At 44.0% G+C, this 27,674-nt stretch overlaps 1 protein-coding gene across 4 annotated transcripts in view; it reads left to right on the plus strand.

Annotated features, from left to right (window-relative positions):
- Positions 1–27,674, plus strand: part of LOC115088384 (eyes absent homolog 4) — a 193,984-nt gene that overhangs the window by 118,382 nt on the left and 47,928 nt on the right. For all 4 annotated transcript variants that reach the window (XM_029596600.1, XM_029596599.1, XM_029596601.1 and 1 more), the window contains exon 8: positions 11,659–11,742. In XM_029596600.1, coding sequence (XP_029452460.1) covers positions 11,659–11,742 — 84 coding nt within the window. The remainder of the gene's footprint in view (positions 1–11,658; positions 11,743–27,674) is intronic.

The following is a 27,674-nucleotide window of genomic DNA, read 5'->3' on the forward strand; positions in this document are numbered from 1 at the left end:
TACCCAGACCAAGAGACTTCTCCAACTAGCACCAAAATAACAAAATCACAGAGGGAATCAGAAAATCCAGAAAATTTGCAAAATTCATGGTGTCAGAGAAAATGTTAAGATTCACGGCTCACGAGTCGGCTCCGTGAGCTGCTGCACCTACCCCAGACACTGCCATATCTGTGCCAGCCCCAGTCCTCCATACAACTCTGATGCTGCTCCTTCGTGGCTAGGATGCTGCCCCGGAGACAAGACGGTACAGGAATACCACCATTACCCCAGCCTCATTAGGCGCTGCACAGCTTCCTAGGTGAATTCACATGTCCTTCCTTTAAAGGCCCCACGGTGGGAATTGGCCTTTGGCACCTCTCAGTGATGTCAGGACTTTCTCAATATATAAGCCGGTCAAGCCTATACATCCTTACCTCCTGCCTTATAGTTCGTGTTGCCTAGAGTTCGGTTCCTGGGTTCCGGATTGCCTTCCAGCCTTGTAATCTAGCCTTGCCGCATACAGAATTGCCTTTCATCCTTCCCTCATCCAGTCTTGCTTTGTCCAGTCTTCTCTATCCAGCCTTGCCTTGCCCTTTCCGTCTTGTCCAGTGTCTTCATCTACCCTTGGCCTGACTCTCTGGATCTTTACCTCTTGCTTGGACCTGACCACAATTGCTTGCTGCCCCCTGGACCTGACCCCTTGCCTGGACCTGAGCACTCTTGCTAGCTGCCTGCCCAGACCATGGCCTGTCTCTGACTCCATTAGTCTGCTACCTGCCCTAACCCCAGTGTGCCTTTGGACTCTAGTTCTCTTCACAGCCCTAGGGAACTGCCTAAATCCTGTCAGCTGCCAAAACCCAAGGGCTCAATCTGTGGGGGAGACGGCTGATATAGGTGAAGCTCCAGACTGTCCCACTACAGGGCATATTCACCATATTCACTTATGGGTTCGTACTCGAGACTGCATCAACTAGACTGCAGCACAAAGGGCTCACACCACCACCACTGCCCTTCACAGTTTGCTGAGGCCATGAGGTCAGAGGACTTACCTGAAGACTCCTCTATCATCAGTTTAGCACACCAGCTCAGCAACAGCAGGATCAGCTTAACACTATGGCCAGATATCTTTAGTGCATTATTGCCCGGCCTGCTCTGGCTTTGGCTCCCGCACCCATCACGTGACCTGCTACTCCCACGCTCCACCTGCCTCTGCCTCTCAAGTTACGATGGAGATCCACTAAAATGTAGAGGCTTTCTCAACCAATGTCGGATGCAGTTCAAATTGTAGGCACTCTTGTTTCTGTCAGACCGAGTTAAGATGACTTGTATTCTTTCCTTCTTGAGCGGCACTGCTGTGGTTTCGGCCTTACCCATTTTGGAAAGGGATAATCTGCTCTTGGGGGACCTGATGTGCTTCGATGAGCCCGGTTGCACCGCTTCCAAGGAGTTGAAATCCTACAGATTAGGCAAGGCTCCTGGTCTGTGGGAAAGTACACAGTGCACTTACGCACTCTGGCCTCTGAACTTCAGTGGGGCAGTGACAGCCTGATTGTGATTTTCAGACAAGGACTCAGAGCGCATTAAAGATGAGCTGGCTATCTGGAAGTTGCCAGATACCTTGGAAGGCCTGATTAGCCTAGCCGTATGTTTCAGGAATGGACCAGAGAAAGAGGCTCAGCTCGCCACCCCAAATTTACAGCATTTTATAATCTCCTGCTCTCCCCCAGAGCTGAGACTTACACCAGTAGAAGCTATGCAGGTGGATCACTTCAAGCTATCAGCAGAGGAGAAGCAGAAGCACCGTAACCATAACCTGTGCTTATACTATTCTGCATCTGGGCATTTTGCAAGTCGCTGCCCGAAAACGCCGAGAAATTCAAGGACCTAGGCCTGGTGGGAGAGGTCACCCAGGTCATCCATGCACAACTGCTAGTACCAATATGCCTATTGGAAGCATGTTTGTTGACACTCTTGCCTTTCTAAATACTGGTGCTGGAGACAGCTTTATCCATGATGCTCTAGTTCAATACTACTGCATTTCAACTGTTCCCTTGGACACCCTGCTCTCGATTTCCTCCATTTCTGGAGAACCCTTGCCCAGACATGTTACAAAAGCCACAGTAACCCTGACCATGCAAACAGGGATCCTGCATGGAGATCAAATCAATCTCTACGTATTGCCCAAGGCAGTCAATGTACCTACCGTGGTTCATGCTACATTAGTCTCACTTCGGTTAGACCTTGTTGCAAATCACCAGATTGGGTCCTAGCTGCCATGAGCAATGCCTTGCTAAAGTGTCATCTCTGGTGCCTTGGCTCGGACAGTAATCTCAGAGCTCTCGGGTGTGCTCCTACAATATACCAAATTTACAAATGTTTTCAGAAACAGCAGGCGGAGGTCCTGCTGCTTCATTGCTCTTACGATTGTGCCATAGACTTGGTCCCTGGCAAGGTTCGACCAGAGGCAAAGTATGCCCTCTCTCTACCCCTGAAACAGAGGCTATGACCAAATATATTAAAGAGAACTTGGACAGAGACTTCATTCACTCCACTTCCTCACCTGCAGGGGCTGGGTTCTTTTTCGTAGGGAAGAAAGACAGATTGTTACATTCCTGCATTTATTATCGTGATCTTAACTCTATTACTAAGAAGAATTGCTATCCTCTTCCCATCTCTGAGCTCTTTGACTGCCTTTGGGTCATGCAAATATTTACCAAGCTGGATTTTCGGAGGGGCGTACAACATGATCAGAATTTGAGAGGACGACAAGTGGAAGACTGCCTTTAACACCCGTGATGCCCTTCGGGTTGTTCAACATTCTCGCAGTCTTCCAATTTATGGTAAATTAGATCTTCCAGGACTTTCTCTTCTCCCATGTGATAGTTTATCTAAATGATATTCTAGTATTCTCAAAGTCGTTGGAGCATCAATATTATGTGAAACAGGTCCTCCAGAGACTCCATGGTATCGGAAATGGAAATTAAGTCTATGCTAAGAAAACTAAACCCTGCCCCCATCCATGCGACTCAATACCAACCACTGAAATAAAAAAAATAGCCAATACAGTATCCCCTACAGTAACAAAGATAGTGAATCTCTCGTTAGAGGAAGGAATCATCCCAGATAATCTAAAAGGGGCAATCGTTAAACCAATTTTAAAGAAAAAGAACAGCGACCCGCTTAATCTGAGCAATTACAGACCTGTATCAAACCTTCCCCTAATTGCCAAATTAATCGAAAAAACTATACAAAAGCAACTAGTGGAGCACTTAGAGAATAATAACATCTTTTATCCATCACAACATGGCTTTAGAAAACACTATAGTACAGAAACACTACTGATTGCACTAACAGACAACATCATGAGAGGTTTTGACAATGGCAAACACTACATTTTAGTGATGCTGGACCTATCAGCAGCATTCGACACCTTAAATCATGACATACTTTTAAATAGACTAGAGGAAATAGGATTGAGTAACATAACCATCAAATGGTTCAGATCATATCTAAGTAACAGATATTTCCAAGTTCAAATCAAAGATGTAATGTCAGAAAAAATTCACTTACAAACAGGAGTACCACAAGGGTCAGCTCTATCTGCTACACTCTTTAACATTACCTGTTACCTTTATGCCACCTACTAGCCGGACTGGGCATAACACACTATATATACCAACTGAATCTTAAAAGCTTTATTAGCAACACAGTGAAAGAATGCTTCTTCAAGCTCCAAGTCCTAAAAAGACTCAGACCATTACTCCACCCCCAGGATTTCAGATCAGTTTTGCAAGCAATCATATTCTCACCTTCTCTAACTTTTAAGGATATATGTTGTTTTAAGCTTAGTTCGGAGTCAATTATAATTCCTAGGTTCCGTACTTTCTCCGCTAGTTCAATCTTTTGGTTGTTTTTGAGTGTGATAGTGTTTTGAATGATCTCTGTCTTTTTGCGTTCTAGATGTAGGAATTCTGTTTTCTCTGTGTTGATTACTAGCTCCATTTGGTTTAGTAATTGCTTTATGATGTCGAGGTACATGTTAGCGATATTTAATGTTTTTTCAATGGTTTCATCTATGGGAAGAATTAGCTGTATATCATTTAACATTTTTTATATACCGAGGTTCTGGTAACAAAGTTACCAATCACTCCGGTTTACATATAACTTTGGGATGACATAACACATGTGTCTTACATATAACAAGGAAATGAAGAACTGGGTGAATAATTAAATAAATTAAATTAAATTAAATTGCTTAAAACATTAAGAGAAACAACATTTTAACTTAATGAAATCTAACATACTAGCATACTAGCGATTCGGATCGGTAAAGTTAACAAGTAGTCTGTCAGTCTTAGGCAGGAGGAGATTGAATTTGTTTCTGGGGATATTAAGTGTTGGGGCACATGATGTATTGCCCAAGACGGGAGAGTGATAGTGCAGTCGAAATCAATCGTATGCTTGGGTGAAAAACCAAGTCTTAAGTCTTTTTTTGAAGTTTATTGGGCATTGTTCGAGCCTAAGGTCTGAAGGGAGAGAGTTCCATTGTTTGGGGCCTGCTGTGGAGAAGGCTCTATTGTTTGAGCATATTTTGATTGAAGGGGCTTTTAGCGAGCCTTTTTGTGCCGATCTCAATGGGCGGGATGATGAGTGTAGCTGCAGTGGGATCCTGAGATCGAGGTGTGAGTTTTTGTAGATAGATTTGTGTATAGTTGAAAGAGAATTGTAGAGTATTCTGTGTTTTATAGGAAGCCAATGGAGATTCTTTAAGATTGGAGTGATGTGGACCCTTTTTTTTGCTTTAGTTAGGATCCTAGCAGTGGCATTTTGTAGCATTTGTAGAGGTCTTAGGGATATTGCTGGGAGACCAAGTAAGAGAGAATTGCAGTAATCAATTCTTACGCTAAACTCATGGTACTCAGAAGACTCAAACCACTGCTAACACCAAAGAACTTTCGTTCAGTCCTACAATCATTGATTTTTGCAAGCACCGACTACTGTAGTGCGCTATTACTAGGCTTACCATACACCTCACTCAGACCACTACAAATCTTACAAAACACTGCTGCAAGAATTTTGACCGGTAAAAGTAAAAGAGACCACATCACCGAAACCCTAGCAGAGTTACACTGGTTACCTGTGGAACAGAGAATACAATACAAAACATTTTGCATCTTACACAAATTAATACATAATGAAAAAGCGGAATGGCTTAACACAGCCCTCCGTGTACACGTACCAAACAGAAACCTAAGGTCAGTGAATAAAGCACTCCTTACTATCCCATCAATTAAGACAGCAAGACTAACTCAAGTAAGAGAGAGAGCACTATCCTTGGCAGGACCCACACTCTGGCACACCATGCCACTAGAGTTAAGGTTGCAAAAAGACAACAAAATCTTCAGAAAAGGCTTAAAAACTTGGCTATTCAAGCTAGCCTACCAAATAGAGAAGGAGAAACAGTGAGGCAGGCAAAGTATGAGATATGAACAAATAAAGTGTGTAGCTGTATTTTGATTTGTTTTTTACTCTACCTTCTCGTTCTTCACAAGATGAGAAGTTGACACTTATAAAAATAGATTTGTTTTTAAACTGATAGTTCCTGGACAGTATTGTATCACACCCCAATTATATCATTGAGAAAACTATGTACCGAATCATTATGGCACGCGTGTAAATTAATATATCTCAGCATCCTTATTTTATGTGCCTTATTGTAAACTGTTGTGACGGATCCTTCCTAACGACGGTATAGAAAAGATTTAAATACATAAATAAATAAATAAATACCTCTATATCAAGTTAGAGAAGTGTACCTTCAAACAGGAAGAGCTTCCCTTCTTGGGATATATTATCTCTTGCCAAGTCCTCCGTATGGACCCAGATAAATAAAAAGCCTTACTGGATTGGCCCTGACCCATGGGCCTAAAAACACTTCAGTGCTTTCTGGGATTCGCAAATTACTATAGCCAATTTATCCATGAATACTCCTCCCTGGGAGCCCCACTCACAGCTCTAACTAAAAACTGGAATAGAAATGCTATCCAAGCTTTTGAGCTTCTCAAAGAGGAGTTCACCCTTGATCCATACCTATACCACCCAGATCCGTCTAAGCAATGCATCCTAAGGTAGATGTGTCTATCCTCAGGGTAGGCGCTAGCCTCCTACAGTATAACCATAATGGTTCACTCATGAACTGCTTCTACTTTTCAAAGAAATTCTCAACAGCAGAGAAGAATTATATCATTGGAGATAATGAGTTACTAGCAATCAAGCGAGCCTTGGAAGAATGGTGACACCTGCTGGAAGGAGCCAAGCACCCAGTAACTATCTATATGAATCACAAAAACCTAGAGCATCTAGCACATGTTCAGCAAATGAACCCCGGCAAGCACACTGGTCATTGATTCTTAATCTGTTTGACTTTGAGTTGCGGCACAATCCCGCTGAGAAGAACCAACAAACTGATGTCTTCTCACATTCCTTTGATACTGAGAGCTTTCTGGAATCCCCATGGCATATCATTGACCATGTGAAGATTGTGGTTGATGCCACATTTACTGTTCCTCCTGGGAAAGCTCTGGTGTCTTGGCACCTACAACAGAAGATTCTTCAATGGGCTCATGATTCCTGCTTGGCAGGGAACCTTGGAATTAATCATCTGACACTATTGGTGGCCTCAGATGAAGACCGACAAGAAACATTATGTAGAGCCTTGCCCCACGTGTGCCATGAAAAAGTGTGCGAGCATGATCCTGGGGGTTGTTGCAGCCACTGCCAACTACTTGGCCACTGACTTCGTCACTGACCTTCCCCTCTCTGGCAGCAACAGCACCATTTGGGTAGAGGTGGATAGATTTTCTGAGATGGCTCATTTCACACCCCTTCTGGGCCTCCCATCTGCACCTGAACTAGCTAAAGATTTTGTCTAACATATCTTCCATCTGCAAGGGCTCCCCCTTCACATTCTCTCAGAAAGGGGAGTTCCATTCACAACCTCCTACTAGAAAGGCTTGTGCAGGAATTACGTTGGATTTCACCTCCATTTAACATCCACAGAGCAATGGACAAACCGAGCGAGTAAATCAGAGTCTCAAGGCTTTTCTACGAGCCTACATGAACCAATGGCAGGAAAATTGGGACTCTTTCCTCCCATGGGCTGAATTTTCCATGATAACCAGATGAATAGTTCCACAGGGTCATCATCCTTCTACATCATGTTCGGTTGCCATTCCCATACACCCAGACTTGTTCCGATCTCTGATCCTTGCCCAGCAGCTAACCTGATGGGACAGGAACTCCAGGAACTGTGACAAAAGACACACCATCTCCTAGGGAAAGAGTGGAGCATTTAAAACATACACAGACAAGAAACATTGCCCAGCACCTCAACTTCGCCCAGGATGCTTAGTTTGGCTCAGCACTAAAAATCTACATTTGAAGATGCCATCTCTTAAATTTGCACCACAATTTATGAATCCATTCCTCATTGAACGACAACTGAGCCCTGTGACTTACAAACTCAAACTACTGGCATCTTTACAAATTTATGTTGTTTTTCATGTCTCATTATTGAAGCCTGCAATTCTCTCCTGGCCGGGCATACCACCCCTCCAGAGCTCAGAAGTCTTTACAGAGGAAAAGACTCAATTTGAGGTCCAGGAGATTTTAGATTCCCAAAGAATCTGGAACAAGTTGCAGTATCTTATCTGCTGGGAAAACTATGGAATCAAAGAGAATTCTTGGGAGCCATCTTCCATCCTGCAAGCCAACACATATCGGAGTTCACAGGAGATTCCCCGAGAAGCCCAAGTCCTGAAAACTGGGACACAGAGTGGGGGGAGTACTGTTAAGATTTGTGGCTTGGCCATGCAAGCTGCTGCACTCACCCCGATGCTGCCATGTCCATACCGGCCCCAGTCCTCCTAATGACTCCGATACTGCTCCTTCATGGCTAGGATGCCACCAACCTGCCCCGATGTCGCCTGGAGACACAGTGGTATAGGAACGCCGCCATTACCTCAGACTCCGTAGGCACCATGCTGCTTCCTCGCATGCACGCATACCCTTTCTTTCAAGGCCTCATGGCAGGAATCAGCCTTTGGCACCTCTCAATGACATCAGGACTCTCAGTATATAAGCCACTCAAGCCTCTGCATCCTCGCCTCAGCAACGGGTCTCCTGCCTTGCAATGTGTGTTGCCTAGCGTTCTGGTTCCTGTTTGCCTTCCAGCCTTACCTCGTCCAGCCTTGCTCGTCCAGCCATGCCTCTTCCAACCTTGTCTTCTTCAGTCTTCTTTGTCAAGCCTTGCCATGTTCTTTCAGCCTTGTCCAGTGTCTTCAGTGTGTCTTTGTACAGCCTTGGCTTGACTCTCCAGATCTTGACCTCTTGCATGCACCTTAACACGATTGCCTGCTGCCTGGAGCTGCCCCCTTGCCTGGACCTGACCACTCTTTACTGACTGCCTTCCCCAACCTTGCCCTGTCTCTGACTCCGTTAGTCTGCTGCCTGCCCTGGCCTTGGTGTGTCTTTGGACTCTATTTCTATTTACCGCCCTAGGGAACAGCCCAAGTCCTGCCAGCTGCCAGAACTCAAAGGTAGGAGAGGCAGCTGGTATAATTGATGCTCCAGACTGTTCCACTACTGGGCGCATTCACCAGCTGCTGGGGTAGGCTTTGTGGGTTCACCCTCGAGTCTGCATCAACTATGCCGCAACACAACGGGCTCACACCCCTGTTACCCTGCACAAAATGGCTCAAATGCATGATTGTAACATTATCCAAAAAATGAGTCCTAATAATTATGACATGCACCAATGTACAAATTAACCAAATAGCATTCACCATTCTTATTATTGTTTTAATATTAATCATATTATTTATTCATAAATATTGAGCCATCTTAACTTATTAATGCAAGAGCCTCCATACCACCCGTGTACCTGCATTGACTTAGTAATACTATGGCTCACATATAATCATAGGCCTTGCTGGTCCATGTTGTTTTTTATACTTTTTCAGTTTTTGACTTGCACGTAAAACTAAACATCTTGAAGAAAGAAAAAGGGAAGAGTACTTCCCTTTAATTCTTGTTTCCTGCAGATGAAGAACACTTGATTAAATGAATTGTTTGACGTCTCCTCTCTGTGTTATTAGCAGGAAGTATTACACTGTGAACCGATGTGATATCCTGGATGAACGTCGGTATATAAAAAATTTTAAATAAATAAATAAATAAATGTATTCATAGCATGATATCCTGTTTCTTCGGTTGCAACTTCAGATGTGTTTGGCTCAAACTGCCACGGTTATTCAAGTACAATTTACTTAAAATAAAAAAGAACAAATTAGCAGATGGGAGAAAAAGACACTAGTTATTGCTCTTATAAATGACATTCTCCACAATTTCCAAAAGGATTTGCTTGTTTGTTTGTAAAAAAAAAAAATACAATGAGGCTCATGAGCTGTATTCTTTGACATGAACGCCATCAAGTATTTAAGTCTACATGGCCTCTTTAAATGATTCCAATTTTAAATACATACCTGACAAGCAAAATAAAAAAAATCATTATATACCATGACAAGTGGAATGAACAAACATATCAAAATATATGACACTGAGTTTCTGAATTTAACGCTCCAGGGTGTGTTGAGTGTAATCGATAAATCCACTGTTTTCTTTGACTCAACATTTTCACCCTGTTCCCGTCCCGCCAAGCTCTTGCATTAATAAGTTACGATGGCTCAATATAGCCAAATCCATGATTTCCAAAGTAACTGCAAGCTGGTGATAATGCTTGAGTTCAGTTTAAATATTTTAATTATTCAGCTTAAAGGTAATTTTAAAATGAGTTCTACATGTAAATGTAACAAACTATCTTAGCAATTTTAATAAGCCATTTACGTGCATAAAGAGTACTTGCACGTGCATATCCTATGGACAATTTAATGGCATATTCTGTAGCAATTTTCAAAAGCCCACTTACATGGGTAAAGTGTATTTACACGTGTAAAACTCAATTTTAAGCATGTAAATGCTTTTTAAAATTACCCTCTTAAGGCCTGATTTTAAAAAGCATTTACATGCTTAAAATTGGGTTTTACATGTAATTCGGCTTTTGAAAATTGTGTCAATATATACCATTGAATTGTCCATAGGTTATATGTATAGGTGCACTTTACATGCGTAAATGGCTTTTTAAAATTGGTATGATATTATGTAACATTTATGCTTGTAAATCCTTTTAAAATTACCTCCTTAGTGTGAATGTGCACATACTGATAATTACATAAATCGAGGCTTTCTGAAGAACTGTAATTAATAACTCGAACAGTGAGGAACAATATTTGATCCAGTGTATTTAATGAAATCATTCAGAAGTCATCTTAATAAATTCTGTGTGACCTATTGAAAAATGTGAGCAAATACTGCATAATGTTGACTTGAAAAGACTAGAAAAGTGTAGTGCTCTACTATCCTGGAAAACAAATCATTGCTTTATTTGTTGTATAGTTCAGTAACAGATAGCAAAATCAAGGTTCAAGGACAAAGTATGAAAATGTTCCTTGCCAATCCAATTAAATAAAATTCTTTTGGATAAAATTATTGACATTTTAAAGGACTGCTTTCAGCACAGACTACATTCATGTGGCCTGGGGAAGGCAGTAATAACATAACTAACCACTGACATTAAAAAAGTTTATCATTTTCAAGGTTTTAATTACCGTAATACTTCAACAAATAATCCAGCCACAACATGAAAGCCATTTTACATGCTTGTGATTTCAACAAAGATATCTGTTACGTCTCACTTTGATGGCAATCACGGGAATACAAAAAAATAAAGCCTGAACACTCGTATTTGTAAAAGGCTTATTGTCTAATTACATGCCAAAAAAGCAACATTCTGGTCCACACCTCAGACTGTTATTGGGGTCACTTTAATAATGCTTTCCATTCTTACTTATATTGCTCCCTTTGAATTGTAAATATACATTAGTTACTAAGGTAATGGGCCCAATATTCATAATTAAACATTTATTTAAAATAATCGGATAAGACTTGAATGGGATATTCAGCAGCATGGTTATACTGCTGGATATCCGTGCTTAAGTCTCTGCTTAGCCGGATAAATTAGACCTGCTCTATATCAGGTCTAACTTAACTGGATAAGTCTGAATATCGGCAGCTCTTCAGTTAGGTTAATCGGATAAGTAGTGCCACCCCGCTCCCCCTCCACCATTACCCATCCCCTGACTTCTCCAGCTAAGTGGTAGCTGCTGAACGTAGCCGGATATTCAGTGGCCACCAAGTAGCTGGATAACTCTTTCTTATCCAGCTAAGTGGCATTTCAGTATTGGCCTCAATGTTTTGTTCTTTTAGGCAGCTTGCATTGGACTGATGATGTCATTGGTGACATCATTACTAAACAAAATGGCTTTCTCCATATAATTTTACCTGTTAAAGTATTACAGAAATTATTGGAAACTGAAAAAGAATTATAATAATGTTTATTTGATTTCCTAGTTATGTTGCTATTGCTGACTACAGAGTTCTCAGTCTGTCCTTTAAAGTCGGTTCAAGGTTGTCTGATTATTGCTAATTGCACTTAGAAATGCTGTATTATTTATTTTAAGAATGATTTTCATGCACTGATTTCTTAATGACTTTCGTTTTCAGCGGGTATTTGTTTGGGATTTAGACGAAACAATCATAGTTTTTCATTCGCTGCTCACAGGATCTTATGCACAGAAATATGGCAAGGTAGGAAAAGAATTACCTTGAACTGAATTACATTGAGAATGTGAATTGTGCTTTTTGCGAGAATTGGTAGCATTTTCCTGATGTTCAATCAAAAGACTTTATGGTCCTTTTTGCTGTCAGTTTAGTGTTTTTCCTGGTAAAACATCTGCTTTTCTACTGCACAAAACCACTGGATACAGAGACAAGGCTCACAATTTCAACCATTAAGAATTTGCACAAAGTATGTCCAATACAATGGTATTTGTTAGTGGAAGCTATTACTGGGTTAAACTCTTCTGGCCTCCTTTTACCTTGGTCTCATGGGGATCAATTTTCAGCTAGGTTGCAGACGGCAAGTTACCTACTGTAAATCCAGCTGCCTTAGACCAGCTGTGCCTGTGCTCAGAGATGAATGACTAAAGTTAGGGCTAGATTCATTAAACTACCGCATGCGATAGGAAGAGGGGCATGTTTTATGGTAATAGCTTTTCGCACTTTGCAGTAAGTGCCACAATTGTTGTAATTCTTACCTATAACGAGAGAGAGAGAGAGACTCTACCCATCAGGCCCTTGTAAGGGTTAGGTATGGAGGCCCACCAGGTTACTCAAGGTGAGGGTATCATCAAGCTAGGTTAAAATTCTGCGGAACCAGCCTACTTTGCCAGAAACCCCGCCACAAACTCCATCCCCTTTCTAAATTAGCATCGCATCACGTGTCATGGTGCTTTTCGCATGCGAAAAATGGCTTACCGCATGCGAAAAGCCCATAACGCAGCTTGGAAAATAACACCCTTAGACGGCTAGCGATAAAAATAAAAATTCATTCTAGCCAGCTAAGTTTCAGCCCCACTCAAACCATACTTTTCAAATGACAAACCTAGCAGGCTAGTGAAAGAGGAAGCTATAGATAGCTGCTCTGCAGCAGAAAATGTTCCAAATGTTGGCTCTAGCTGCTTAACTCTTCTAGAAGCAAGAAACTTAGATTCTTTGGAAAATCAACCCGATAGTCTAGATTTTATGCATGCAATGTACGTGTTCTTGTCATTAAGTTACTATACCCAGAAAGTTATCTCAAAGGCGAATACTTCCTCTTGAGAGGAGTTTTTTAATGTTATGTTTTACTCTAGTATCATTATTTTGTTTTTACAAATAATGAATGTAATGTTGTGTACTCACTGCATATATTTATATGGCTAGAATTTATAATCAGTTACACCGTTATGTTTGGCAATGTTTAAAAAGTGTCCACCCGTTAAATGCCGCCCATCTTTCATTGGTTTCCCGGGATGCTTTCTGCGATGCATCGCTATCACTTGTACTCCATAAAGGTAGAGAAACTTTAACAGCACAGCAGAAGAGCTCATAGGCCAGGATTTTTGGTGCAGTTTAGATGAAAGGAGTTTAGAATCCATGAAGTTAATTTTCAAAACTTTTAGGTGCTTAACTTTGGGAGATAAGTCCCTAAATTGGCCCTTTTCAAAATTCACTAGAGCCAAGATCCTCTATTTAAGACCCTAAAAAGTGGGTGATGTCTACAGGGATGGAGTGAGGGCAGGAGAAAAAAGTTAAGTCCTTAGCACTGATTTTCAGCACAAGACAACTAACTGAGGCTTAGATGCATCAAACCACAATTTTTTTATCATGGGAGGGTGTTGCTGTGATACTGGGACTCTTCCTTCGAAAAAATATCCCGGCTCCAGGGCGCGTCCTTTTGTCTCGCAGCCGAACACCGCGGGATAAAAGAATGCAGTGAGTGGCCCTTTAACGCAGTGGCGACCCCCAACCTCAAGGTACAGCCATCGCTTTAATGGGTCTCTCGCTGAAAAATAGACCACCCAAAAAACGTACGTTGATGGGGAGTCAGGGCGGACCCCCAGCTCAACCCGGGGCTGCCACTCAGAGTGGCCCCAACTGCCCAAAGCTAAAAATATAGACAAATGTAGCCGCGGGGCAATGGCCCTGGCCCACCCACCCCTCATCACCCAAAGGTACAATAAAAATCAAAGCCCCCCTCTCCCTCCCTTTGGGGAAAGGGGGAGAGTGGTTTGGAGGCCACTGAACCCCAAAATGGTGTCTAACCTTTAGGGGGGAGGGGGAGGGGGACTTTGTTTTTAATTGTACCTTGATTGGGAAGCGGGGTGGAGGGGCCTGGGTTGTCACTGCACGACTACATTTGTCGGGTTTTTTTTTTTACTTTTGGGCAGTGGGGCCACTTCAAGTAGCAGCCCCAGGTTGAGCCAGGGGTCAGCCCTCACCCCCGTATAACCTTTTCTCACTCCATTTGATTTTTTTGGGGTGGGGTAGCACTTTATACATGAGTAGTGAGCCTCAGGACCTGTCTTAGGAGCTTGAGGCTCCCGCCTCACATTTCTTGCATTTCAAAGAGGTGGTATTATTTCATCGTGGCCGACTACTTTCTCGGTCAGCTGCGATAGCATATTTGCCTCAGATTGCCTAGTAATGACCTTCTTTACATGCATTTGCATTATTCGTGCTTGCAAATCGCATACAAAGGTGGTCTTTGTGATAGGGGAGAGTCCCAGGGTGGGGACATGCTGTATACCATGTTACTCATTTACCTTAATTAGTCAAGTTTGCACTCAGTTTCTCCCTTATCTTAGACAACCCCCCTCGTTATACTCTTGATTACAACCTTGTTCTTTGTAAAGCCTATTCATTGTAAAGCATATTCGCTGTTATTATGCTCTGTGTAAACCGATATGATGTTCCCAGTGAATGTCGGTCTAGAAAAACTTTAAATAAATAAATATCACCTATATCACGCGATATTACCACGGGAGTATTCTATTGTGTTTAATGCACGTTAGAGCACTATCGCGGCTGAGAAGCCTAAATCATGCCAAATGAATAGCATGCCTAAATTTAGCCCCCTAAGTTTTATGGTCCTAAAAGTAAGGGAATTTACAGCTGAAAACTTAGACTGCTAAGTTTAGCTGAAAATTGGTCTAAATTTAGGGGCTCAGCTTTTTTGGAATATCAGCCTCTGTGCAAACAGTTTGTCTTCACAAGAGGGTTTTCCTAGCCATATCTGCCATAGCATGATTCTGCATGAAATCCCTTATATAGGAGGTGCCACCTTTACCAGTGCTTCTTGGAATGATACACAGCAGCAGAGAAAGGCTTTAGGACATGGTCACTGTATCCTCTTTTATGGCAGCGCCGTTTTCTGGAAAGAAAGGGCATGTCCTTAGGACTCTGTTGGGCTAGCATTGTGACACTGGCTCGTCCTTGCACATGTTGCTTTCTAAGGTGATACATTTCTAGGAATAATATGTCCTGGGTAATGGTTGGTCGATGCAGTAATTGGGATCTTATTTCTGATCATGCTTTCTTATTATTCTTTAGTAGTTAATTCCAAGAATGAAATAAAATAATGGATGTATCTAAGGAGGCCAACTTACGTGCATATAGGAGTCCACAATGAATTGCTCTAGTATTTTAGGACCTGTGTGGCCCCCATCTGTACAGGTTTTAAAATACTCATATTGCACTTCCCAAAATTCACATTTACTTTTTAATACTCTCAAATGTTTGTGCATACTCCAGGTCTTTAGAACTCGAGTACTTTTTTACACGCATGTGCACGCTTCCGGTTTTGCTGAGGCATGCTCGTTCCAAAACGGTCCCCTCCAGTAAGACAGCTGAATTTCATCACCAAGGATGTGGCTAGGTTGGCCTCCCTAGTGATGGCAAACGAGAATGCATTGTTTTCAGTCCAGAGGGAAAGGGGGGTCAGAAGGAATGTGCCTGCACCATGAGGCAGGCCTTGAAGGGTCTGTGGAGAGTGTTCGACCACAGAGCCTTCTCCCCTTGGGATGTAAGTGCCTCAAAGGAACTAAGGGATCAAAAAAAAAATGCTGACCAATCGGTGGATGTACAAAACCAAATGAACTCAGAACATGCTTTAGCACTCTGCATACAGATTTGGGTGGGCTCAAAAGCAGAACTGCACATACAGATGTCAGACAGGACAGTGAAGGTTTGCTGGCATGATGGAAACATGCCATTGAGGAGGCCACAGAACCTGCATCACACAGCTATTAGCATTTTGTTCCAGCTTCTCATTCATTTAGATTGAGGCCCTCAAGAAGAAGGCCCAGGAGCTGTGCTGCCTGGAGGGGTCTGGTTTCAGCAGTTTGGGGAACTTAACTCCAGCCTCCTCTTGCCTGCAGGGGATGCCAATATTGCCTGTTCATTTGCTACTTCCTTCCCAGGCCCTGCCACTCAACAATACTGTGGAAGTATTCCTCATGTACATAAGGGTTCTTCCTTCTAGAGGCCATAGGCATCTATCCAGCAGTATGGTGGGCACAGTGCAATGCCTGGTCATAGCCTGCCTTGTCATGAGGAACAACTTTTATTGCACTCACAAGCCAATTGTAGAAGTAAGTAGGGTGTTAAACCCTACTTGGATCTCTGTGCCTCCCTTCTAACAAAGACCTTTGCCTTGTGGCAGCGTTATGGCTGCTGATGGGTTGGAATCCAAGGCATACTCTGAGCACATACCTCCCTGCCAGTGGGCCTATCCGAGAGCCGTTATCACTAGGTCAACAGGACTACTGTACAGAAGCCTACGTTTTGGAGGGAACCTATATATATGGTCTTGCAAGCTCCTATAGCAGATGGGTATTCCATAGGAAAGATCACATTCCGTTGCCTTCATCCCTCCCACAAATGAAACGCACACTCACAGTTTGTATGGTGCTGCACATCACACCCCTGGGCACATCAGCTGCTGGCTTGCCACATACTTTCTCTTTCTACAGTCACCACCAGCTTCTCCTTGGATGAGGAGGAGGAAGAAGAGGATCAACACCTGGCCCCTCCTGCTGATGCAGCAGCTCTGTTGACTGCAGGGGGCTAGCAGATGCCACTACAGCTGAAACCCCCCATCTGGGGACCCCAGGCCTGGGGGCAAATCAGGCTCCCCTTCTTCTCTCCAACCCTGTAAAGACGCCTTCCCTTTCTTTTCCCTAGGACCTCAGGGCACAGGTCCTGATGGTACCCGGCCATTGCTGAGCAGGTAAGGTAAGCAGCTTGCAGAGCAGCAGCTTCCCCCTGATTCTGGCCTGTACCCCATGGCTGCAGAGGCAAACTTTGAGGCTGGAGCCACCTGCTCCAAAGCAAGAGGTCCGGGCTGTAACAGCTATGGGGTCCACAGCTCAGAGGATGGGGGGAAAAGGTTTGGCGAGATACTCATCAACCTCAGGAGGCTATGGTGGAGCATCTTGTGCAGGCTCAAAAGAGATTCACTGCTGCTTTTGAGCTGGTGGACATGAAGCAGCCTCCTAAGCCTATTTACAATCTCATATATACTGCTACTTCCAAGTATCAGTCCAAAGCAGATTACAAGAAAACATTCATCAAACACATTTTCTTTACAAAACATCATATGACAAAATAAAACAGTTAAATACTGAAACAACATAGCTGTGTAATACCTTGCGGGTAAATTTTAAAAGGGCCGTGCGTGTGCCCATAGATACACAGTATTTTATAAACTATATGCGTAGGTCTGATATTCTATATATGGACCATTGTAAGGGGGCACTTTGATTCGGGGTGAGTTTCGGGAAATGGGTTGGGTTGGGGGGGGGGGGGGGGGTTACAGATGCATTCAGAGGTATCCATTGTAAAATTGACATCCTAAAAGAATTTTAGACCTTATAAGTGATGAAAATTTTAACCAGAGGAGTTGATTTGTACACTGCAGTCTCTGCTTGCTTCAGTGTACAAATCAACTCCTTTTAATAACATAAGGTTTAAAATTATTTTAGGATGCCAATTTTACAGTGTATCAGAGTATCAGACTGAGCCTTATAGTCTCTCTCTCGAGCTGTAGCAAAGCAGCACACATAATATACACATGCTGGCTGAGGAAAATTAGGGGTTATGTGTTCGACTGGGGAAGAACACCAGCAAGTCCGGGGATTCGCTGGGCCTACTCTGCCCTCTGCGGTACTGTGACTCCGCCCCCTTAGGCACGCGCACACGCGCACAGAGGGAACCCTTTTAAAGGGCCTCTGGCGCGAAATCACGGCCCGCCCACTTTCGTGACGTCAGACGCCGGCAGGGATTTAAATTCAGCGTCTGACCGAAGATCCCTGCCTTGCAACATGGTCGACTCCTTGTGAGTGGTGAGTTGCTTGTTCATGCTGGTTCCTCTGTTCCTGCTTCGTATCCTGCTCCGATCCTCTCTGCGTTCCTGCTTCCAGCCCTGTGGGCTTCCCGGTCCTGGAATCCTCCTTGCTGCTGCTCCGCTGCTGCTTCAGTCTTCAGTTCCAGGTGCCAGTATACCCTTCTTACGGATTGTCTCTCGGTTTGACCCCGGCTCGTCTACTCGTGTGCTGATCACCGCCTGTCCAGATCCTGGTCCGACTTCTCGCCTCTTCGACCTCCTAGGTCCACCTAAGTCCCAGCGGTCGGGATCCTCACGGGCTCCTCCCGGGGGATCTCGGACTTCCAGGGTGAAGCCGCCTAAGTCCCAGCGGTCCGGATCCTCACGGGCGCCTCCTGGAGGCATCTCGGGCTTCCAGGGTGAAGTATCCATCAGCCTTCTGCCTCTGATCCGCCAACCGGCCTGCTCCTCTCAGCGGAGATCTCTTCCACTCTTTCTCCGCACGGCCGACCCAAGGGTCCAACTGTCTGGTCACAACATTACGTGCGTCAGTGCTGGAACACCATGCACTACCCTTTTTCTGGGCGCACATACATTCATATGTGCGCACCCTTCCCAGCTATTTAAAATTTGCGTAGCTCCCACTTTTGCGTGTATATGGTCATTTTTGAGCACACAAGGCTTTTGAAATATACCTCTAACTGAGAAAATAATGTTATCTTACCCCTATGCTTCAGTAAAAGCAGGGCTTTTATGCTCTTTCTAAAAACTTCATCTCCTGCTACTCTCACATTTTCTCTTGCAATTCATTCCAGCAAATGAGAAAGCTCTGGACCTGGTTTGCATAAATTTGTAACTGCTAGCTGGAGGGATTTCAAGCAGTCGAGCACCTTCTGATCGCAAAGATCTAACCGGGGTGCACCCTTCAGTTGTGTTTCTCAAAATAAATGGCTGTGTAGCTGTAAGAAGTTTAAAAGCAATTACCTCTACCAGTAGCCTAACCTGTATCCTCCACTTCACATGCAGCCAGTGAATAGCTCTCAATACTGGCATGATATGCTCTCTTCTAGGGAGACCTGTCGGTACCCGTACAGTGGTATGTTGAACTAGTTGCAACACATGAATTAACTTATCTGGCAGGCCTACATACAAAGACTAGAGTAGTCCAAATCAGACAACAAACGGGACAGAGTACGAGACAGTTTTCTCAGAATAAGAGAAACCCTTCAGCCCTGCTGATAAAGAATGTAAATAGCGCAATTGACAACGAACAGGACAAGAGAAAGAGATAGTATTCACAGAACAAGGAATATGATCTCTTTCCAACAGAAGCTGTCTGCATCAAATTCTAATCTTCCACCTCCATCATCCTTAAACTTGTAATGTCAATGAAAATACTAGGACACCAAGTCAGTCTTACCCCAAGGTGGTGATGGCCTGCCTGGAGTTCAGCTGGTGACAGATGTAACTAGAGGCCAAATCCTCACCTTCTCTCTGCATACATTGGTTCTCCTTCCGGGAAAAGGCCAGCTATCCATCATATGGGTCTCTGCTTCCCGCTAGAAATCCCTTCACCGTCTTGCCAACACTGACGTCTCTGGAAGTCTCTCATGCAATTGAAGTCATCCTGTCAGTACACTAATTCTTCTATCAAACATAGGCAAAAGGAATATTTGAAGGCTTTCTTATTAAAGTTCCCAGTTGCGAGCTATCAGACACTCCTAGACGTTACCATTACTTTGTCCTTTCACCACCTGCACAGCTTATGTTGGAGAAGGACCTACACAAAGCATGAGGTAAATCACCTGAAGCAAAGGCAAAACTGTCAGTTTCCTCAGAGACATAATTAATATTAAATGGAATACGTCGGTTACAAACACCAAAGGAGACCCTCTGGAAACAAGCAGCTTGAAGACTTCTGTTACACGGGGGACATGCACTGATGAGTGTATTGTAGTGACTGAAGGGCCACATCCTCTCTGATTAAATGCTAGATAAAGAGCTGAAGAGTTAAGGCCACTAAAAGATAGGAAAAGACTTCAATAATGAATTAATCATCCGCACATGCCTTGGATTCCTTATACCTAGTTTTTTGCTTTCTGGTCAACCCTACACAAATATATAAGAAAAAAATACACACATACCACAATATAAAAAAAAGTCACTGTATGTGCATACATTACTTAAATGTATACATATATAGTTTCCGCACAAAAATTACAGTGTATTTTATAAAACTAAACATTCAGTTTTTTTATGCGTAACACCTGCTTTTGTATACGTGTAATTGTGTTGCCTTTTTGCGCGAATTAATGTATATAAGTGCAAGTCTCAGCCTTTCTCCCCAACTGCACCAACTGCACTATGCCTGGAGAAAAGGGATTCCTGCTTAGGAAACCTTAACTTCCAGTCACGGGAGGTGAACCTTCTTGTCAGGGAGGTCATGAAGGTCCAGAACATCCTGAATGAGAAAAATTCCAGAAAAGTGGGTTCCTACAGAATGGAGCAGACCTGGGAGAAGATCTGCCATTAACTGAATGCTGTCTTCCTCAACAGCAGAAGTGTGCAAGATCTTAGTCACAAGTGGTGAGACCTTAGATTCAAGGTCCAGGAGAAACGAGCAAGAATAAGTGCAAAGGGGCCTGCTAGCCAGATAACCTTCATCCAAGCAGATTGGATGTTCCAGAGTACCATATCACAGACCACACTGTGAGCGTTTGGTGAGCAGAACACCTCACATTCTGTTTATAGTTATATTAAAGTTTATAAATATATGCATATGTTTATAGTTATAAATATATGCATATGTTTATAGTTATATTAAAGTTTATAAATATATGCATATTTACAAATAGTATATAATCCAAAAGGCAGATAAGGCCTGCCATCATGGGAATCACCTTGCTGCCAGCCTTCTCTCTGTTCAGGTTTGTAGGTTCATTTAAAAAAGTGCATAATGATTGCATTGACACCCTAGGGAGTGCTAGAATAGAAGGTTGTTCATTAGCTGGAGGCTGTACAGTGGGGTCCATTTAGCTGTTCTCCATGCCTATAAGGAAAGTCCATTGGGTGAGAATAGAGAAGACCAAATAGTCCCCTTCTTGCAGGAGATGATGCAAAACATGACTATGTTGGCCAAGGGCCCAATGGGCTGGGAAAACCTAGGCAGCATCCACCAACACTGCTATTCTGTCCAAAGGTACACAGTAAGTCAGAAGAGGAAGGGTTTATTGACTCTGTAGCAGCTTCAGAGGAGCATGAGAGAGATGTGGCAAGAGATGAGAAAAACATTCAGGCTTTGTAGGAGGATGAGCCCTTGCCCACCTATAGCGAACTACATATTCCTAATGTCTTGGGACAAGCTATTAATGAGGGGAAGGCAGAGAAATGGAAGAGGCCAGCTTACCTCCAAGAGATGATGAAGAGGTTTCCTTCACTCCAACCGAGGGTCACATGCTGGTCTAAAATAATAGAAGGGCAGACCTGCTTGTAGGCATATGGCAAGAGATATAGGGACTTAAGAAATTGCTGCTTGAAGAGCTGCAGGACATAACACAAGAAATGCAGGGTGTTGGCCAGGTGCTGCAGGAAGAATTGCAGTCTATTAATTTTGTCTTGAGGTAGATACTTCAGGATGCCATCTCTACAACCAGCCACAGCCAGCATGGTATGCTCCATGACATCCTCAGGGCCTCTGGATGATGCCTCCCCCTGCATTTGCATCGCTACCACCATGGTTTGTTCCTCCACCAGCTGTAGTTGTAGCAGACTGGTGGGGGATGACTCCAGCATTTCCAGTACCACTTATGATGCCTCTTTCTCCTCCTATGGCTCCAACACCTCAGAGGAAGGCTCTCCCCCCTGATGACACAGATGGAAACATCTCTCTCTTCTGACATGGGGATGGCCTCATCTTGTACATCATCTAAAGAAGAAAGGCACATCAGTGCAGCCAGGCCTTTATCCTCTGGTCCCTCAGCTTTCAGAAGCCTTTCTTGCCTCCGGAGCCTTCCTACAGCTATCAACCATTGGCACTGCCTTCTGTGTCCATGGCCTCCAAAGGCACTGTCAATAGTGAGTGCACACCTGTGCATAGAAGCACCACGCTTGTGAAGTCTCTGAAGGTATCAGATCCACCTCCCCCCTCTCAAAAGGAGAGGCATCCTAGGAAAAAATTAATTTTTTTGTAAAGCATAAATATCACCTATATGTTGTAAATAAATGCACCTTCACCTTTGAAAAAGTCTTTGTATCAGAGTGTTCCTTTTTTCTACAGGCTTCTGGTGAGTTTGGTGATATACTGCAATTCCTCCTCCCTCAAGTCATTTGCTCCTCCTCCTTCTCCTCCTCATCTTCATCATTGGGCATTTTAAGATAAACATCTTGTCCCTCTGGAGGAGGTAGGCCTTGGCCTTTGGCCTAGATATGAAGTATGTAGCAGGCCTAAGTTGGGTTGTAGAGATGGCCTTCTCCTGACTTGCCCAGGCAGTGGAAATATGTTTTGAGTAGGCTAAATGTTTTCTCAATGTCTGCCCTGGGTCTGCTGGTGGGCCCTGTTGAAGCCGACATCTTCAATAGTGCATGGTTATGCCAGTAGGATCAGAGGCTGGTTTTGAGTGGATATCCTCTATCGTCTTTAGGGAAGGAGGCAGAGAAGAAGAGTGTGATATATCCCAAGCATGGAGAGGCTGGATTGGCCTTCCTGGAGCTAAGCGTTAAGATCACCTAGAGACAGAGAAGAGGTTAGTTGTTATTTCATTGTTGTGAGAGCAGCATATCTACCAGAAGCCAGCCCCAAGTGATGCAACCGTCCTGGAAGTGGTCATGAATTCCTCACTATGAGAGAATGTAGGCATCATGACAGGACCCTAGAAACCTGGGCAGTACATCCATGCTGATCCTCTCTTGGCATTGCAGGCCACCTGCATGATGATGGAGTGGAAGCCCTTGCAGTTGCAGAAGGTGGTGTCATTGTCTTCGGGTGGCCTCATAGGGATGTGAGTGAAATCGATAGCCCTCAGAACAGACAGGAAATGTGCAATTTGTTAGAAATCAATCATTATTTCTTGTTGTTGTCTGTACCAAGGGAAACCTATATACTGATGTGTTTTTCTGAGAAATGCTGCCAGAAACTGATTTATATATATGGAGGTGACTGATGGACTTATTTCAGCTGTGAGACCTAGAGGTGTCTGGAAGGTGGCAGTGGCAAAGCAAAAAAACAGGCCAGGACCATAGTGACCATGGTGTAGCCTCTCCAAGTGAAAAGGTACAGGTTCTGCTCTGATTGGTTTTCATATTGAGCCTGAACCTGTGCATGACTTGCTCCTCAGATGGATCCAGAAACTATGCCCTGGTTTTATTTACTCTCTCTAAAAGGCACCTGCTCCTCCTGTCTCCCTCTTCAAACATTATGCCCCGAGTATCCATACGTTTGTAGTACTCACGTTGAAGGTCACTTCACAACTACTCAAAAGCCCCCTCGCCCCCCGTCAGCCTCTGTGATGCATACACACACACATAGGTCTTTAAGATCATGAGAGGTCTTGAACAAGTAGATGTGACTCGGTTATTTACACTTTTGAATAATAGAAGGACTAGGGGGCATTCCATGAAGTTAGCAAGTAGCACATTTAAGACTAATCAGAGAAAATTCTTTTTCACTCAACGCACAATTAAACTCTGGAATTTGCTGCCAGAGGATGTGGTTAGTGCAGTTAGTGTAGCTGGGTTCAAAAAAGGTTTGGATAAGTTCTTGGAGGAGAAGTCCATTAATGGCTATTAATCAATTATACTTAGGGAATAGCCACTGCTATTAATTGCATCAGTAGCATGGGACCTTCTTAGTTTTTTGGGTAATTGCCAGGTTCTTGTGGCCTGGTTTTGGCCACTGTTGGAAACAGGATGCTGGGCTTGATGGACCCAGCATGGCAATTTCTTATGTTCTTACACACACTCACACGCAGTTAGCTCCAATCACTCTGTGATACACACATATTATGTTACTTAACCCCATTCAGCCTCTGTGACACAACTGCACAAGTGGCATAAACACACACTCCCAGTTATCCCCAGCCAGCACCTCTGACACCCACACATACATCCCCAGTCAGCCTCTGTGACGCACATGTACACACAGTTAACCTTATTCAGTCCCTGTGACCCACGTACACTCCCAGTTAACCTCAGTCAGCTCCTGTGACTCCAGCTAGACCCAGTGGCCCTTGCCCCCACTACTTCCACCATCAGAAATGCAGTACCATCCACTGAAAGGTTCCCCCAAAGAATGGAGGCAGACCTTGAATGAAACAGGCGGATAGACCTGCAAAATAAAAGTTAAGAGATGGCAAACGTATGGGCAAAGGCATCAATTCCCCAGTTAGCCCCCCACACCCTCTGCTGCTTCTCCTAACAAGCTGCCCTGTCCACTCACCAGGAGAAATCAGCTCACCAAACGCCGGTTGAAAAAGACAATGAAAGTTTGAATTTGGCATGTTAAATAGCAGGTTAAAAAGCACTCACGCGTTCTACAACTATCACTATAGCACTGTACAAACAACATGTAAGAGACAATCCCTGCTCAATAGAGCTTACAAGCTGATCACGACAAACGTACAGAGTAAAAGAGACTTGGGGAGTTTCATACGGTAAGGCAATGGTTAAAATTAGTTAATGAGGCTGAAAGTGGACAATCAGGCTTCAGATTTAAAAGAAGCCTCAAAAAGGTGAGATTTTAGATGGGATTTAAACAAGGCGAGAGAGAGAGAGAAAGCATGATCCATCAGCTCAGAAAGTCTATTCCAAGCACTTGGTGCAGCCAAGTGGAAAGCATAGAGTCAGGAATTAGCAGTAGAGGAGATGAGCATGGATAGGAGGGACTTGTCTAGTGAGCGGAGTGCTTGAGGAGGGGTGTAGAAAGGGTCAAGAGAGGAGAGGTAGTGAGGAGCTGCAGAGTGAGTAAGAGGAGCTTGAACCTTGTATGGGAACAGATAGGGAGCCAATGCAGTGACTTTAGAAGATGAGTAATATGGGTGTAGAGAGAAAGCTCGCTGGGAGACCTGTGAGGAGCAGACTGCAATAGTCTAAGCAGGAGGAGATGAAAGGAAGGGATGGATTTTTGTGATGTTATAGAGAAAGAAGCCGCATATTTTAGCAGAGTTTTGGATGTATGTAGAGAAGGCGAGAAGAGTGATGATGACTCCTAGGTTACAGGCTGAGGGGATGGGGAGGATGACCATGTTATCCACAGAAATAAAGATGCCGGGTACACATACATTCATAAAATAACAAAGTATGCATGCGCATCCAAATCATACCGCAAACACACCCACTTTGTTCATACTTTCCTGCACAACTGCGCGTGCACTCTGCCTGTTTTTAAAATCGCTTATGTACTCAAAAGTCAAACGTACGTGGATGCCAGGCATTTTAATGTGTGAAATCTCCTTGAACATGTACTCCATAGGTTTGATGAGCTCATAGATACATGTAAAATAATATAGAGGCAGATATACGATTTATGGGGTAATTCTGTAAGAACCCTCATAAATTAGAAGGCAAATACGGGCCTAGGTTACACTGATTTTTAACGGGAAAGCACTTTTCCCTTTTAAAATGTATTCCACCAAAACTACAATACCTGCACACAATCTCACCTGCTAAATTGTTCACAGGCTCAGCGCCACCAGGTGTGCAAATCATGCAATTGCACAGGGCGTCACACCCAGAGGGGAAGTGTCGGGAGCAGGGACTCTGGTGGACTCCATCCCACCGGCGGTGGAAGAAATGGAGGCCCATGATGCCGCTGGTGGACCTGATCCCCACTGGCAGCAGAAAAAGCAAGAGGCCACAGCAGAAGAAATCCGTCCGGCAACTCCTCCTCACGTGCTGGCCCCTCGGTAGTCAACACTCACGGTGCTAGCACTTCCTGTGTTCTCATCTGGGATGCATGAGATGAGAATACAGGAAGTGCTAGCACCATCAGTGTTCAATTACCTCGGGGCCAGCACATGACGAGGAACTGCAGAATGACTCCTCTCCACAAAGAAAAAGGTACAGGCTGGCAGGACCTGACTGCCTGGTCTGCATGTCTGTGTGAGTGAAAAGGTGTGTATGTGTGTGTGAATGGGAAGCTGCCTGGGATGAGTGGATGTGTGAATAAGAGCCTGCCTGGGATGTGTGTGTGTGTGTGTGTGTGAATGGGAGACTGGGATGAGTGGGTGTGTGAATAGGAGCCTGCCTGGGATGTGTGTGTGTGTGTCTGAAGGGGAGGCTGTCTGGGATGAGTGGGTGTGTGAATAGGAGCCTGCCTGGGATGAGCGGGTGTGTGAATAGGAGCCTGCCTGGGATGAGCGGGTGTGTGAATGGGAGGCTATCTGTGATAGGTGTGTGTGTGTCTGTGTGTGAATGAGAGGCTGCCTCAGATGAGTGGGTATGAATGGGAGGCTGCCTGGGATATGTGAGTGTGAGTGTGTGTGTGTGTGTGTGTGTGTATGAATGGGAGCCTGCCTGGAATGAGTGGGTGTGTGAATGGGAGCCTGCCTGGGTTGCATATGTGTGTATGTGTCTTACCCATCCCACACCCATCCCATTCTGCCTGGGATGGGTGTGGGATGGGTAAGTGTATGAATGGGAGCCTGCCTGGGTTGCATATGTGTGTGAATAGGAGCCTGCCTGGGTTGCATATGTGTGTATGTGTGTGAATGGGAGCCTGCCTGGGATGGTTGGGTTTATGAATGGGAGCCTGCCTGGGTTACATATGAGTGTTTGTGAATGGGAGCCTGCAGGGAATGGGTGTGTGTGTGTGAATGGGAGCCTGCCTAGGATGGGTAGGGGTGTGCGTGTGTGTGTGTGTGGTGTATCTCTACATGCATGCATGGCAGCCTTCCTGGGATGGACAGAGAGCATGTGTGTGTGAGAATGAGAGCCTGCCTGGGGTGTGTGGGTATAAATGGGAGCTTGTCTGGGGTGTGTATGTGTGTGTATGTGAGAGAGAATAGGAGCTGCCTGGGTTGTATGTGTGAGAGAGAGAATGGTGCTGCCAGCAGCTGAAATGAAGATGAGGGCCTGACACTGCTGGTAGATCCCAACCAAAGAAGAGCTGGAGACACCTGTGGGTTTGTCTGAGAGGGAGTGTATGTGTGTTTGAGCTTGTGTGCGTATGTATATAAGAAAGTTAGTGCATCCCACTCCCTCTTGTCCACAACAATCTCAGGGTGACTGGAAATCAAAGTTTCCGGTATGGAGAGTGTGAATTTTTAAAATGCTTTTCAGTTTTATTTTTCAGGTGTTATTTGCTGTGTCTGCTGTTTTGAAATATTTTACTGGTGTTTGGAACATTTAAAAAAAAACTTGTATATGAGTTTTTAATTATTTGATCTTTTATTCATCTGCTTTCTTGAAATAATATTATTAGTATATTTTTGGTATTATGATTATGTATTTATTTTATTTCTTGATTTTATTGTTTGATGTTTGAGGAATGGCAATGGTTCTGTTTTTTCATTGTTGCACTGCATAGAGAGTATGGCGAGAGTTTTTGTCTGCGCGTTTGTATTTCTACTTTATGGTTGCTCTATTCTGTATTTGATGAGGTGTATGCTCTGCATGTGTGACTCAGGTGAGGCATTTTCCTAACAGGAAGTGTAATAGTGTATTTGGGCTTTCAGAGGGTGAAGCCCACACCCAGACCACATCACAATAGGCCTAATACCACATGGATTCCACGTGCCTTTTTTGCAAGGATTTCTGGTTTGCATCACAGCAGTGCATGTAGATATAATGTAAGGGATATTTTTATCTCAGAATACTGTAC

Source organism: Rhinatrema bivittatum, chromosome 3 (assembly GCF_901001135.1).
Source record: "Rhinatrema bivittatum chromosome 3, aRhiBiv1.1, whole genome shotgun sequence".
NCBI classification, from domain to species: Eukaryota; Metazoa; Chordata; class Amphibia; order Gymnophiona; family Rhinatrematidae; genus Rhinatrema; species Rhinatrema bivittatum.